The sequence below is a fragment of the Acinonyx jubatus genome, chromosome A2 (genome assembly GCF_027475565.1).
Source record: "Acinonyx jubatus isolate Ajub_Pintada_27869175 chromosome A2, VMU_Ajub_asm_v1.0, whole genome shotgun sequence".
NCBI classification, from domain to species: domain Eukaryota; kingdom Metazoa; phylum Chordata; class Mammalia; order Carnivora; family Felidae; genus Acinonyx; species Acinonyx jubatus.
In genome coordinates, this window is record NC_069383.1 from 45,750,798 (window position 1) to 45,766,101 (window position 15,304).

Consider the following 15,304-nt stretch of genomic DNA (forward strand, 5'->3'; position numbering starts at 1 on the left):
AGATTGAACAATGAACCAATTGATTCTCATCCCTTCACGTTTGAGCCTTTTTTTAATTGATGTTGAATAAGACATACTTTTCCCTTCTGTTTTTGGACCAACCAACTAATTTTATTATTGCTTATTTTACATTCAACCTTCTCGGCTTTCTTGAATCAAAAGTGGTAAGTGTTGAGTGAGAATGGCTACAGTGTGTTATTAGCACAGTTTTGAGTGGTGGAAATGAGTGGGCACAGTCACAGGAGCAGGGACCAGCTCCCGGGTCTTCTATAATCTGTGTGTCAATTTCATCTATAAAATGTTTACTTTACAGCTCAAGTCAAACACTCCTCAAATACTGATAAGAGTTATTGTCTCCAAATAAAGAATTGATCAAAGAACTTGCATCTCCCTGCGGTTTGGAGAAGGAGACAGCAAAGAATTATACTAATTTCTTCCAAAATGTAAAGAAACATCTCCTAACAACATCTTCGGGGATACATCCTCTTTTTAAAAAACTGCATTGCTGAAATTTTGAGACCCATTTTACCCACATGAAAATGGGGGAAACAGAGACTAAAATGAAAAGTCTAAGATATTTGTTTGAGAAAACCACTTTATCGCACTTGACTTTCATGAATTTATTTAAAGAACTTATTTCAGAAACAGCATTTTGGCATTTTCTCCAGTCTAGAATTCTGCAAACTCTATCCCATGGAGGAGATGTTCTTCAACGCTCCTCCAAGAGGGGTTTGATATTTAAATGATTTTGAAAAATCTACACTGCATCCTCTCTGGGAGACTGAGAGTGCACTTCACCATACTAAACAAATCCTGAAGTAAATAAACCTGTTTAACTGCAAGGCATCTTTCCCCCAAATTATTTGAGCACACATTCCAAGAGCGTCCTAGTAACATCCTAGAGAAAATTCCATTGACCACCAGCTGGGGAAAAATAGCAGCACGTATGATAACTAAGAGGTTTAGGTATAGTTAATCCTCAAATCTGGAGATCTGACAGCTTAATACCTACCACTCACGGCTCATGGTAGAATAAGTAACATTCTAAGTCTTATAGATGAGGAAATTAAGGTTTCACCTTGCGACTTGTGATAAGCTTCGTGGTTTCTCTGCCTCCCCGGTAAGTGGCTATGGCATATATTAGTGCTTTCCACTGGTATTGCATTTTTTCTTCTGGACATATGGTAGGACTGTACATTCTCACCCCTTTGGAGTTAAGTGTGGCCATGTAACTGATTTTGGACAATGAAATCAATGAGTAAATTCCGAGCAGAAAGAGGTAAGAGTCAAGTATGATTCTCCATTTCCACCTTTTCTCTGTCATTGCAACCAGTGACTTCCAGGTGATGGGGCCAAGACTACATATGAAGACATATGCAACAGATCTTCCCCCCAAACATGCACATGAAGCCACAGCAGACGCGTAGCGTAGAGTGATCAACATGTAAACGTTTCTGCTCTAAGCCACTGCAACACAGGGGTGACTGTCACTACACATATATCCCATATGGTCTCTCCTAATACTGTGGCTCACCTGGCCACCACCCCCATTGCTGAGATTCAGAAACCACGCAGTCCCCACTTACCATACAAGTCCGGGTTCTCAATGTCCATTCGCTGCTTCTGAGCTTCAAGAAAAACCTGGTTGTTGATTCCTCTGGCTGCTGAGCCACAATCCAGAAATCTGGCTGGGATTTGAGTGCAGATGTCTGGCTCATCTGCACCAAACCCCAGATCCAAGAGAATCTCCACTGGATCTTTTTCCCAAAATTCCAGCCATTCAGGAATGCTGTGGTAAAAATATGAATATCTTTATCCAGTAACAGTTCATTTAACAAGACCCATTTTTTTTTCTAGTCACCTCACACACCCAATCTTCTAGAAATTGAATGGAAGAGGAGTCTAAATAGGCAAATAGATGGTGCATTTACGAGAACTCATATACTTACTTAAAGGATAGTCCATCAACCCCATTCAGGGACTGCTTGGCTGTACTTTCTATGCAAGACCAATGAGTTTATTTATCGGTCTATTTCATAGTAAGCAAATGTTAAGTTAGAGACAGCAGGAAGACTGTGGGACAGAAACCAGAAGCGATGCACTGATAACCACAAAGAAATGGTAGTTCATGGCGATGTGAAACAGAAAAAAACAAAACAAAACAAAACTGTGAACAGCAGAACTCAAAAAAGAATGTTTTTAACGAGAATCAGTCTGAGGGCATCCTCAGCCACACAAATCTGCTGAGGGTGTCATTAAATGCAGACTCCAAGGACTGATCTTTACAAATAATAATTTGTAGTCCCTAAGGCGGATTAAAATATATTCTGTATTTGTGTGTGTGTGGGGGGGGACTTGGGTGAGAAATAAGAAGTGCTTTCTTCAAATCATTTTACTCAGCTTTGGCACTTAAAATTATAAACTTCAGTTCTCTGGAAATTATATTTATGTATACTAACCACTTCCCAATCACTGACCTTCTCCTTGGTAACTGTGCTATTGACCTTTTTTTAAAAACTCATGGATTACATGGGAAGCAGAACTTTTGAGGAGGTTTTCCTAGGTTTGCCTGGTTCTTTTGTTTCAGGTTTCTGTTTGCCTCTGCTTTACATGCAACACCAAGGAGCTTATTTGAGATAGTTTGGATGATTTACTTTCATGACTTCATCATTTAAATTGGGTTAATTACAATTCATGTATTTAGCCATTCACACATTTAACAACAGCCACCTGTAGTCTCGCTGGGCAGGCCCACTTACCACACATTACTCAACATCACGTTTACACTTTCTTATGTGACATAGAGATCTGGGGCTTTGCCTCCTGATTCGATCAAGGAAAAAAAGAGAAGCCAAAAACTCTTACTGTGGGGCTTAAATGGTTCAGCTCAGATATCTTAATCATTGGAAAGAACTGAAGAACTGGGGATACCAATCACTTGACACCCCCAAATAAAAATGTTTTGAGGGAGAAAAAAAATTCTTGGGAGAAATCTAACTCGTGTATGAAAGATTTAGTCTGTTATCATATTGTCCTCATAGTACAAATATTTATTCTGCCCATTTACACAAATATTTATTGAACATTTGTCATGTTCTAGGCCCTCTGCTAGGCACCCAAGGTGCAAAAAGGAACAAAGACCTAGTTCTGCCTTCTAAAAGCTCACAATCTCATGTCTCAGAATGTATTGATTGCTTGATTTGTCACTAAACATTTTTAATATCATTAACTCTTCTTGTTTACATTTAATTATGTAAGAAATACATAAAATATATTCACATTGTCAAAACATTATATTACACATAAAGGTTTCTTTCCCCTTGGCCCACAAATCCTGACTCCCCTCCTACTAAATTTATCTGTACACTTCCATATATTTTTCTATATTATATATATGCTTTATAGTTTTCACTTGTTTGATCTATAAATAATAGCATACCCTACTGCATACCTTTCTGCATCTTACTTTTTCCCCTCAAAAATATGACTTGAAGATCGTTCTAAGTTAGTATATATAGTTCTTTCTGCCTATTCCTTTTATCACTGTATAGAATTCTATAAAATGGGTGGGCCGTTAGTTTGTTGGACCATTTCCCCATTGGCAGATACTTAGCTTGATCTCCCTGACTCTTTTACACCGTTCTTGTGAATCAGAGTTTTGAAATCCTTTATTCATTCTCTCATCCATTCATTCAACAGGTTATTTCTCAAATGCCTATTTATAATTTCATGAAATCCACAGTTGTACAGAATGATTTCTCTGGATGAAAAGTGCCTGGAAATCACATACCTTTGTGGTATACTTGCAGTAGAATGGCAAGAGTTGAAACTGGTCCCTCTAGAAAGGGTGGGAGTTTCTGAAAACGGATGCAGAGATCTACAGCGGGGGAAAATACCAATGATGAGATGTGTTGATTTAGATAGTCCCCTGGGAGATCATTGTGAATCTTTCCCTTCCAGAGCAAACATTTGCATTTCCTCCTCATTTCTAATAATCCCTGATGGCTGCACCTTTGGAGAAGAGAGAGCATGCAGTGGAGAAGATGCTCCTGTTTCCAAGAGCGTTGTGTTACAGAAGGTGTGAGAATTTAAGTGTTAGGTGCCCGCTAGTGCTCATTATAAAGGTGACAGAATGTCTCACTTTTGACAGATGGCAAATCATTGGGGAACCTATCAGGAACACAGCTCGGCTAGGCACCAACTTTCCAAAGAAGTTACAATTATGTGATGAAAGAGGTATGGTGAGCGGTTACTGAAGTGACTCCCTATTAATTCCCATAACGGTGACGGATTCCATAGTGCATGGTTAACAATCTCTAAATGCTGTCTCCTGTGGCCACCCATATGCAACGGTAACTGGCTCCTCCCCCACCACAAAAACCAATGACACTCTAGCTAAATGGGCCTGCGTTGCAAGTCATTTGAAAGCACTTCCAAACAGAATGAGCCCCTGTTATAATGTAGTTCAGTTTTATATTGTTCTGATGTACCACTGATTCATTGAGCCTCAGTTGTAACAGCCAATTGGCACAAAATGGGAATTTATCAAAGAATACAATGTAGATCTAGTGAGATCTTTCCCTAGAAGACCAAGTTATCCTGAATTTTCCTTAGTCCTTGCCCAGATTTTGTCCTTTGCCTCTTTGTTCAATTGCTTCTCTGAGAAGAGAGCAAGAGAAGCAATTAAGGCTGAGAACGTGTATGTTTCTGAATAATAAAGACCCTGATTTTAACAGATGGTTGAACTTGCTGGGAGCCCTGGAGAGAGGCAAAAGATATCCTTTCATTTATTGCCTCACCTCAGTTTGTATTAAGCCTGCCATATTTCTGTTTCATTCGGGGTCTGTAAGCATTACTTTCCTTTATAATGCTCAGCAAAGCCACCCAGAAACTGCCCTGGCCTTGGATCCAGGAGAATCCATGTATAGTCACAGTTCTGATCAAGCCATGAGAGCAGGAGTGAGTCACTGACCTTGGCTTTCATTTTCCTCTTCAACAAAATGAGAAAGTTGTCTGAGAGATTTCTGGGGTCCTTTGTGGCTCTATGACTCTATAAGCAGCAAAAATAATCTGCTAAGAAGGAAAAACTACGACCAAATAGAAAAATTGTGAATTGGTAGGAGTCAGAGGGATACAGTATTGAGTATTTGGTTTTCAACTAGTTGGAATTATCTTGAAACACGCAAGGGTGGCTGAGGCATGGAAGCAGAGTTCTCAAAGTGAAAAAGCTCACCTTCTATACCACTGGCATAGGATACCTACACGAGGGTATTTCTCAGAATCCCCTGAAGGGCTTGCAAAAACAGATTTCTGAACCCCACCTTGAGATTTTCTGATTCAGAGTGTCTGGGATTGGGCTTGAAAATTTGCAATTCTATTAAGTTCTGAGGTCATGCGGCTGCCACTGTTGAGCACTGCTTTGAGACCTAGTCTCTATTCTCATATTAAGAGAATCTTACTGCTTTCTACTTAACATTGGAAATTTTATGTACAGTTAACCCCTGAACAACGTGAGGGTTAAGGGTGCTGACCCCCCACACAATCAAAAATCCACAAATAACTTTTGGTGTTTTTTTAACGTTTATTTCTCTGTTGTGTTTTTGTGTTTGTTTGGTTTTTGTTTGTTTTGCTTTGTTTTTTGAGAGAGCGAGAGAGCGAGAGAGAGAGAGAGCGAGAGAGAGAGAGAGAGAGAATAGGGGAGGGGCAGAGAGAGGGGGAGAAAAAGAATCCAGAACAGGCTCCATGCTCAGCACACTCAGGTTTGATCTCATGTCAGTAAGATCACGACCTGAGCTGATATCGAGTCGGACACTTAACTGACCCAGCCACCCAGGTGCCTCTCCACATATAACTTTTAACTCCCTTAAAACAGAATTACTTATAGCCTACTGTTCACCGAAAGCCTTACTGATAATAGTCAATTACATATTTTATATGTTATATATAATATATTGTGTTCTTTCAATAAAGTAGCCTACAGAAAAAAAAATGTTATTTTTTTTTTAACGTTTATTTATTTTTGGGACAGACAGAGACAGAGCATGAACGGGGGAGGGGCAGAGAGAGAGGGAGACACAGAATCGGAAACAGGCTCCAGGCTCTGAGCCATCAGCCCAGAGCCTGACGCGGGGCTCGAACTCCCGGACCGCGAGATCGTGACCTGGCTGAAGTTGGATGCTTAACCGACTGCGCCACCCAGGCGCCCCGAAAAAAAAATGTTATTAAGAAAATCAAAAGCAAAACACATTTACAGTACTGTATTGTACTTAAAAAAAAATCTGCATGGTGAAAGCAGCCAAAGAAAGACAAATACCACATGATTTCATTCATGTGTGTAATTTAAGAAACAAAACAAATAAACAAAGAAAAATTTTAAAAATTAAAAGAAATTTAATTTAATTTAATAAAGACAAATTAAAAAAAAAACCCATCACACTCTTTAATACAGGGAACAAATTGGTTGTTGCCAAAGTGGAGGTGGGAGCTGGGATGGGGGAAATAGAATTAACAGTACACTTACCATGACAAGCACTGAGAAATGTATGGAATTGTTGAATCCTTATGTTGTACACCTGAAACCAGCACTGTATGCTAATTATACTTGAATTAAAAAAAAAGTCTGCATATAGGTGGACCCACACAGTTCAAAGCCGTGTTGTTCAAAGGTCAACTGTATTATTGCCCAGCAAATAGCATGGTGATGACTAACATTGACAGTGTGAGAATACAGATGCAACTATTTCATGAACAGGTCCTTCTGAACACTCGTATTACAGTCAAATGTGTTTTATGCATATATTTTAATTAAATCCTCCCTCCAAGCCAGCATTTGTTCGTTTATTGTGCTCACTGCCTCATGACATTTAAAGAACCTCTATTTCTCTCAAGGCTAGTGAAAGTGTTCCAGGTGCTGTGGCTAAACCAGTGACAAAATCCCAAGATCCTTGGCATTGTTAAGAAAGCTCCTCACTTCCCTTTCATTTATGAAAACTGTGGCTGTCAGATACTGGAGCAGAGTGACACTGACACCTACCTCATGTAGCCCGTCACGGTCATGCACACCATCCCTTGTTCATGCACAGAAACTGCAACAAACAAAAGGGGACATGAGCTTAATCTCCTTTTGTCCCATAGGAGATTTTCTAGTCCTCAGACAAATTAACATGGGATCGATTTCCATATCCGAGATTGTATGTGCATGAGGTACAAGGCATCTCTGTAGTGAACAAGACAGAATGTAATGAATGGCTAAATTGTGTGATGTCCACTTGAAGAAATGTACTTGCTTGGTCGAGAGGGAAGTCAGTGGCAAATGGAGTAGTTGGCCAAGGTTTCATGGAGATACTATCTTGGATTTTTAAGAATGGGTAAAATTTGATGGATGGAAAGAGGTGTTGCCATGCACCAAGAGGGTCTGTAGCAAATGCAAAGCACAGCGATAGGGCTATTCAGAAGGGATCATAGGCCATTTTGGAATACTCTCTCATGGCCCACAAGGTCGAGGAGCAAGGGTGGGGACAGGCAAAAAAAATACATGAAGGACCCAGCATTTGTTGACCATCTTCCATGCATTTGTATCTCTTAATCCTCACAACACTCTTAAAATTTAGGACCTATCCTTATTTTTCAGATAAGGAAACAGACTCACAGAAGTTGAGTAATGAGCCCGTGATCACACGTTCAAAAGTAGCAGATCCAGGAATTTATCATTACCTTTATTATTGATTATAGCAATAACAGTTACTATAATTAATGAGGCAGTGTGCTAAGCATGTTGCATGCAGCACCTCTTTTAATTCTTACAACATATCAAGGAAATAGGTATTATGAATCTCTCCTTAATAGAGAGCCAAACTGAGGCTCAGAGAGATTAAATAAATTTTCCGTGGCCAGCCGGATATCACAGCTTATTTTTATTTGTTGCTATTGTTGCTTTTCAAAACACCACACTGCCAGCAGAATGTCCTGTAACTTATTTGAAAAGCAGAAAGAGGAGTTTACCTGGAAAACCAGGGAAGATTTTTGAGCAAACAAATTAATGGGAGAGAGAGGATGCAGAAGGTCCATTTGCCTTGTTAGTGGTGCTGAGGGCAGAATAGAAGAGCTGATATTGGGAGGCGGAGGCCCGTTTAGGATGCGTTGTGGTTATGGTAAGCAGGAGTGATGATGTAATGCTGTGGCTGCTGGCTGCCCGGGCAACATTCAGAACTTGGGCTGGTGCTTCCAGAAGTTTACCAACCTTCTCATTTCCTCTCAGGGTGGTTCTCCCGGGTGCTTTCCCGAGTACGAACGTGTGACACGTATCACACTGGAAATGTTGCCACTCAGCACTTCCATAAGAAAGTGAAGTTTTTCACCATAAGAAATATAATGCATGTGGGAGAAATTAAAAAAACAACAACAACAAACCTATATGATTGAAACATATGAAAAAAGAGCCTGAAAATAGTAAAGGGCTCTTCAGTGTGGAGCCAGAGTTCTTGTCTGGGGAGGAGACTAGAAACAGTTCTCAAGGTATCCACGAACTTGCCTCTGAATGCCAAATTTGATATGTGGAAATAACACTTATAGTTTTCTTCTGTTGTTACAAGGGTTCAGTGACCCTGCTGGATGGAAAAGGAACATATAGTCTTGGAAGGATAAGGACTCAAGGCATATCACTGAGGTGTGAGTAAACAGTGAGTTCTTAACTAAGCTCAGAATACACAACTACAATTTTGAAAGGTAGTGAGAGTATGGCTGCAATGAATGTCTGCCCTACAAAACAAATGTAACTCAGCCACACAAGTCATATGGGGTGAACCATATAAATCTACTCCATACCTCTCAAGCATTTGGAACCAGGCAGTTGAGAGACTAATGGGACAGTAAGAAACTATTATTCCTTGCCTATTGGGGGGTCTTTTTGGTTTTAGTTCACGTATAGTTGTTGCTGTTGTTTTCCAGTTTGCTAATTTGCAAGATAAACTTCCTGGGCTTGTCAGGGTTCTTGTTCCCTTTGCCTATATTCAATAAGGAACCTGAACCGAGAGGCACAAGCTGGTAGCCCAGTTCTCCCCTGCACTGAGATTCCTAGAATTTCCTTAAAACTCAGAAGACACAGCAGTATCAATCCCAGATCTCTTCAGGGAGAGATCTGTTGGAGCCCACGTGTTCTGCGATTCTCTGCAGTCTCTCTCTGCCCTGCTTGCTTGGTTCATTAGCAGTTACCTGCCCAGCTCCCGGAAGCACTGGAGTCAGCTACCTCGGACCACATCAAGAATTTGACACCTAGGGAATGCCATAATGGGACAAATTCCTGTTACCCTGCATTTCCTCAAGCTTCTGTAGGCACCACGCTTGAGGCTGCCCCAGCAGAAAACGAAACACTTATAGATGTGTCTGTATCTACCACGTAAATCCCTACTGGCTACGATCTCCTTAAGTCCTTCTTTCTTCTCCAGTTGCTTGGTCTTGATATTTTCTCCAATTTATTTTTCCTTCTAGGATACCCTTATTAGGTTTTTTTAAAAACCAGACTCTACTCTTTAAAAGCAATGGTGGATGAAGAAAGAAAGAAAAAGTAAGGTCCTACTCTCCCTAGGTTTTATAAGGGTTGATTTGGAAGAGAATTAAAGCAAGAAAAAGAGTTCTCTTGCTCTACTCGATACATCCCATTGCATGGGTTAAACGCTGGTTCTGATTCCCTTTTAGATACTTGAGTCTCCAGCCACCCTCCCTACTGTTAGGTGGACTTCTGCCATCTGAAGCAGCAGACATGCACTTAACCCTGCAAAATGTATTACTGGAGAAGATGTAGTGAGATATGCAGAAGGCACTAATTAGCACCTTTATTGGCTTAGAAAGCATTTTTTATTTTGGTTTTCCTAAGCATTTCTGACTGATTCATGGAAGACATTTGGTTCTTTGGAATATCGTCCAATAGACTAATCAAATTACATTTTCACAGGGCTCTAAAATAATAGCATTCTGCAGCTTTCTGTGTATTTAACTCCTGCATGCCCAAGACACTTGGTAGAGGCAGTCAGCGGGGTTGAGTTGTCTCAGTTTGCAAATAATCGCAGTCTATATGCTTACAAAATAAAAGGTTCTTCTTTCTCCCTGACATTCATGCTCAAAAACCTTAAAGCCAACTGTAATGCTTTGCTCTTCCTCACCCACGTATCTGCTTCTTCTCTGGATGCAGTTGACTCCCCCTCTCCATTCCACTGCTGACACACAGCCCACACCCTCATGACACCCCGAGTTCATGAGTTCACAACAGTGTCTTTCCAAAGTGGGCAGGATAAACACTGGAATTTGTCATTTCTCTTCTCAGAAATCATGCATAACTCACTAGTGTAGAGATAGCACGTTTGTAACACGTGGACTTCAATTCCTCAGCACTGCACCTGTGGCAGCCATCACTAACTATTCATGACCAAAGATACGGTCCCCAAATCCTACTCAATACAGACCCCAATTACAACTACCTCTCCTTTGGAACCTGAGATGATCTTAACACATCAAGTGTGATTCCTTCTTTCTGGATTTTAAGGCATTTATAACTTGACAACACCTTTTTTACCAGAAAAAATTTCCACCTTTGCTCCCCAGCATGAAACCATTTGTCTAATCTGACCACCTTTTCTATGTTTTCCTGCACACATTTGGTTTTCTTTTCATTCCGTGCCTTTGTTCAAGCTCCTTGAACCAAGTGGCGTTCTCTTCCTTTGCCTCTTTGTTTTCTTCAAAAACGTATTGCTCTTTGACTAGCCCAAGTCTCTCTTCCTTGAAAATTTCCCAATATGACTCACATCAGCTTCATTATGGACCAGTTTACTAAGATCTTTTGTTGACTAGCTTTGGGGAAATCAGATGTGTTAGAGATAATTCCTACCTCAGTGGGATTTACAATTTTGTCAGTGAGTCCTCTCCCTAATAATTTGAGGCAGCACCAAGTGCCATATGGGCAGAACCCTTCGTGGATGTGACCGGTGTTCAGACAAAAAATTGAGTCTTTGAGTGCAGATGTCAGGAAGGGCCTTATAGAGAATACGGCACCTGAATCAGGCCTCAAAAGAAGGGCAAGAGGAGAACAGAACAGGAAAGATTTTAGGACAGGAGGAATTAGATGAAGAAAGATCAAGAATTAGGATGGCAACGAGAGGGGCTGAGACGAGAGGGTCTTGTGAAAAGCTGGCCCAGGTTGTATTCAGATTGCAATGGTCCTGGGAAGTCAGAGTGATATAAGTAAGAGCAGGAGCCATGCATTCTACATCTTTGCATTCTCCCCTAGCTCAGTTCTTTGCTCTAAGTGCTTTTGTTTGATAAGCATTAGGGAGTATCTATTATGTTTAACTGGATTTACATTGACCTCACCTTATAGACCACAGGCTTTAGAATTTGATTCTGTAAGTTCTTATTTAATGAGTTCCTTCCGGAAAGGTGTAAGTTTATGCTTCAAAGATTTCTCTGGGGATTGGAGAAGTATCTAAATATTAAAAGGACAAATGAATTAACCACCCATCAAGTAATCGATGGTTCCAAGCAGATCTTTGACAAAAACTGTTTCTTTGCTGTAGGAGTTGGTTCTGGTTTTTTTCTTTTTTTTTTTTTCCCCTCGCAGTTATTCTTGGCTGTGTTGGTAAACAAGTGTACATTATATAATGTGGCACACGCATCGGTGTAGGTGTCTGTCCCCCAGGATAACGCCAATGCACTCTAACAGGGCGACGGTGCTGATGTCTAATTTGTTCTTCAGTGGTGGGAATGGGTTTACCAGAAACTAGCTCCTCTCCCCAGGCTTTCTTATACACAGTTTTAATATAGAATCGGGGATTAAGAATGAGTCAGAAACCTGAGAAGAGAGACCTTAACAGTCATAACTATGTTTCTTTAGCACCCCAACTGACCCCAAAGAGGTTCTGAATGTCCTATTGTGTTTGTGGCTATAAGAAGGCAGGCCCATGGATCCTCATTGAGGGCAAACTGAGAATCAAACTTGTGTTTGTGTGAGCAGTTAGTGACCACGAAGAGGGGTTGATCTTCACCATTGGTGGAGGTTCTCAGACAGAAAAAAGACAAAAAAAATTGAGGGATTTCCATAAGGGTGTTCCCTGTAAGTTATCCATGTGCCTTGAGCAGACAATGCTCTGAAGATACTTAAAAAGAAGACTGCCAGACCCCTTAGCTAAAATGCCCAAATATTTGTCAGAAGACAGGGCAGACAGTGAGAGAGCATTCTTCGTGAAGTACTTTAATGAGACTTGGGAGGCAAACAGCCAGCCTATCTTCATGTGGCTTTCCAGAGCAATTATTTGATGTGTCTTTTTTACTTTAAGATACAGATGTGGTTATTTTACATTTCCGTAGATACTCGCTTGACTTCAAAAATTAGTTTTACTATAAGACTTTTAAATTCTGGAGGACTGTGTTGTGGCTCTGAAGGCTGATGCACAAGAGCCAGAAGACCTGGAGAGAGAAGTAAATGTCGGTGACATTAGCCATGATGCTCACACTTTGATTTTTCTGGCAAGGACATTGATGCAGGGCTTTCCTCCCAGGGGTTTCCATACATAGCACATATAGTAACAGTAAATCGAACCAGTCCTCTGGAGAGGCAACATGGCTACAGAGTCAGACAGATCCAAATTCAAATCTTGACCCTCCTGTCTACTGACTGGGCTACTTTGGGCAAGTTACTTAACCTTTCTGAGTCTCATTTTCTTCCTTGCGAAAGTTAGTAATGGTAATATTTACCTCGGAAGATGGTTGGGGAAAATGAGATAGCTTATGTAAAGTACCTAGCTGTGTGGCCTTCACGTGTTTTCATTTCTTTCCCCTCCCGGTTCTACTGATAAAGAGACGGAAGTGCCAAGGGCTCATGGCTTTACTGGCGTAATGGTGTTCAACACGATGTGAAATGGGCCAGATTCCAGTTTAATAAAAATGAGACTTTGGGTAGACACAGAGCAGCAGGAAAGCCCAAGAGTCACCATAAGAGGACAGCACCCCACCTTGGTCATCTCAAAATTCAGAAGGAATTGAGCAATAGGTCCACTGAAGCCTTATGCCATCCCCTGTCCCATTTTATTTGGGGCTCAGTTTGAGACCTAGAGGCCCACCTGACTTCTCTGGGGGTCACTGGGTCACCTATAAGATGAGCAGACACTTGAATCTTATTCCTACTTCAAAGTATAAAAGCCTCAGGGGTGACCAATGAAGGAAACAGCCTTAAAATAAATTCTACTTGTAGTGAGTTGAATTTAATTTCCGTATCTGATATCTCATTTTAGAATGTGTTCTTTATTTTGAAATAGGGTTTTTGTAGATACAATTAGTAAAGATGAGGTCATACTGGATTAGGGTGGGTCCTAAGTGCAATGACTAATGTCCTTAAAAAAAGAGAAAAGAAGACCCACAGGGAAAAGTGGCCATGTGGATATGGAGGCAGAGAATGGAAAGGATGTCATCACAAGCCAAGAAATGTCAAGGATTTCTGAGAGTCACCTAAAGTTAGGAAGGGGCAAGGGAGGATTCCTCTCTTGAACCTTTAGAAAGAGAATGACCTTGGCTGACACACCTTGATTTCAGACTTCAGCCTTTAGAACTTTGAGACAATAAATTTCTGTTTGAGGCTGCCAGGTGTGTGGTAATTTGTTAGAGCTGCCCCAGGAACTAATGCACCACTCTGCATCATACTAGGATTGCATGAGGGCTTCTTATCTATCTATCTATCTATCTATCTATCTATCTATCTATCTATCTATAATCTACCTATCTATCACCTATCTATCTACCTATTTATTTTTTCTTTACTTATTTTTAATGGTTTATCTATTTTTGAGAGAGAGAGAGAGAGCGTGCAGGGCGGAGGCAGAGAGAGAGGGAGACAGAAGATCCAAGGCAGGCTCTGCGCTGACTGCAGAGAGTTCAATGTGAGACTTGTATTCACGAACCAGGAGACCATGACCTGAGCAGAAGTCAGACACTTAACCCACCGAGTCGCCCAGGTGCCATAGGATTGCATGAGTTTTTATGGGATTTTGCCTCTAGTAGGGGTTACTCTTCTCCCCTTTCAGTTTCTTTTCACCTTGCCACAGATTTTCTCCCTGCCACCCTCACCACGACCTTCACATGACCAGATTCTGATACCGTTCAAGTTTCCACATTTTTCAGTATGACTCTTGGCTTCCCTAAACTCCACGTTTATTGGTCTCATCATGGCTAAACCAGCCCACGGAGGGCTGATAGAATGCTGGACTTAATGCTCCTTTGCCCTCTTGTAACCAGCTGTGATCACCTTGTGGCCCAAACTCTTCACCTGCAAAGCTCAGATGAACACCAGCCTTGTTTCCACACAGGTGACTGAGTTTAAAATATGATAGATCATAAAGGGCTTTGTAAAAATGAAGGCTCAATTAAACTTGTAATAAGCCCTTCCACTATTATTAAAAACCTCACTGAAGGTAAAGGACTTGGCAAATGGGAACTGTGTGTTTCTGATCGCTATCCCTTCTTTCCTCCAGCTCTGCACCTCCTGTATGTGCCTTTACAGTTCATTGACTTGATTCAGAGGTGGAAGGACCATGGTTGTCTTTAATTTGTAGGAAGTGAAGCTTTTTTTAAAAAATTTTTTTTCTTAATGTTTTTATTTATTTTTGAGACAGAGAGAGACAGAGCATGAGCAGGGAAGGGGCAGAGAGAGAGGGAGACACAGAACCGGAAGCAGGCTCCAGGCTCTGAGCCATCAGCACAGAGCCCGATGCGGGGCTCGAACTCACAGACTGTGAGATCATGACCTGAGCCGAAGTCGGACACTCAACCGACTGAGCCACCCAGGCGCCCCAGTGAAGCTTTTAATAAAACAGTTACTGGCAGCTCCAGAGTGGGTTCCAGGCCTCCCACCATGACCCGGGCAAGATGAAACATCAGTGACATCTGACATCTCATGCTGGCTATAGTTCTTAAGTTCTTGCCTTTTCTTGATTCTGCACTATTGTAAACAGATACTTAAATTCGGCTTATTGGCAAACATCTTCAGAGATTTTGGGATCATGGAACTTTTATATTAAAAAAAAATAAAGCAGCTTGGAAAAGGAGGAAATTTCAGTGATATACCTAGCTGTTGTTACTGTATTATTTTGTTTTTATTAAGTAAAAAAGTCCCAAATCTAAACTGGTTTGTAACCAATGGTCAATCTTAATTGAAGATGTCAGTGGAGGAAGTGAAATAATGAAAACCAGTCAAGTAAGTAACCATTAAACTAATAGTTTTCCCCTCTAATCATTAAACTCCTAATTTATGTCATTTTTTACATAC

At 40.9% G+C, this 15,304-nt stretch overlaps 1 protein-coding gene across 3 annotated transcripts in view; it reads right to left on the minus strand.

Annotated features, from left to right (window-relative positions):
• ITPRID1 (ITPR interacting domain containing 1) overlaps nt 1-15,304 on the minus strand; it is a 110,589-nt gene that overhangs the window by 63,340 nt on the left and 31,945 nt on the right. For all 3 annotated transcript variants that reach the window (XM_053218256.1, XM_027075785.2, XM_053218257.1), the window contains 3 exons: nt 7,034-7,085; nt 3,791-3,877; nt 1,587-1,789 (listed from right to left, as the gene is read on the minus strand). In XM_053218256.1, the coding sequence (XP_053074231.1) occupies nt 1,587-1,789; nt 3,791-3,877; nt 7,034-7,085 (342 nt within the window). The remainder of the gene's footprint in view (nt 1-1,586; nt 1,790-3,790; nt 3,878-7,033; nt 7,086-15,304) is intronic.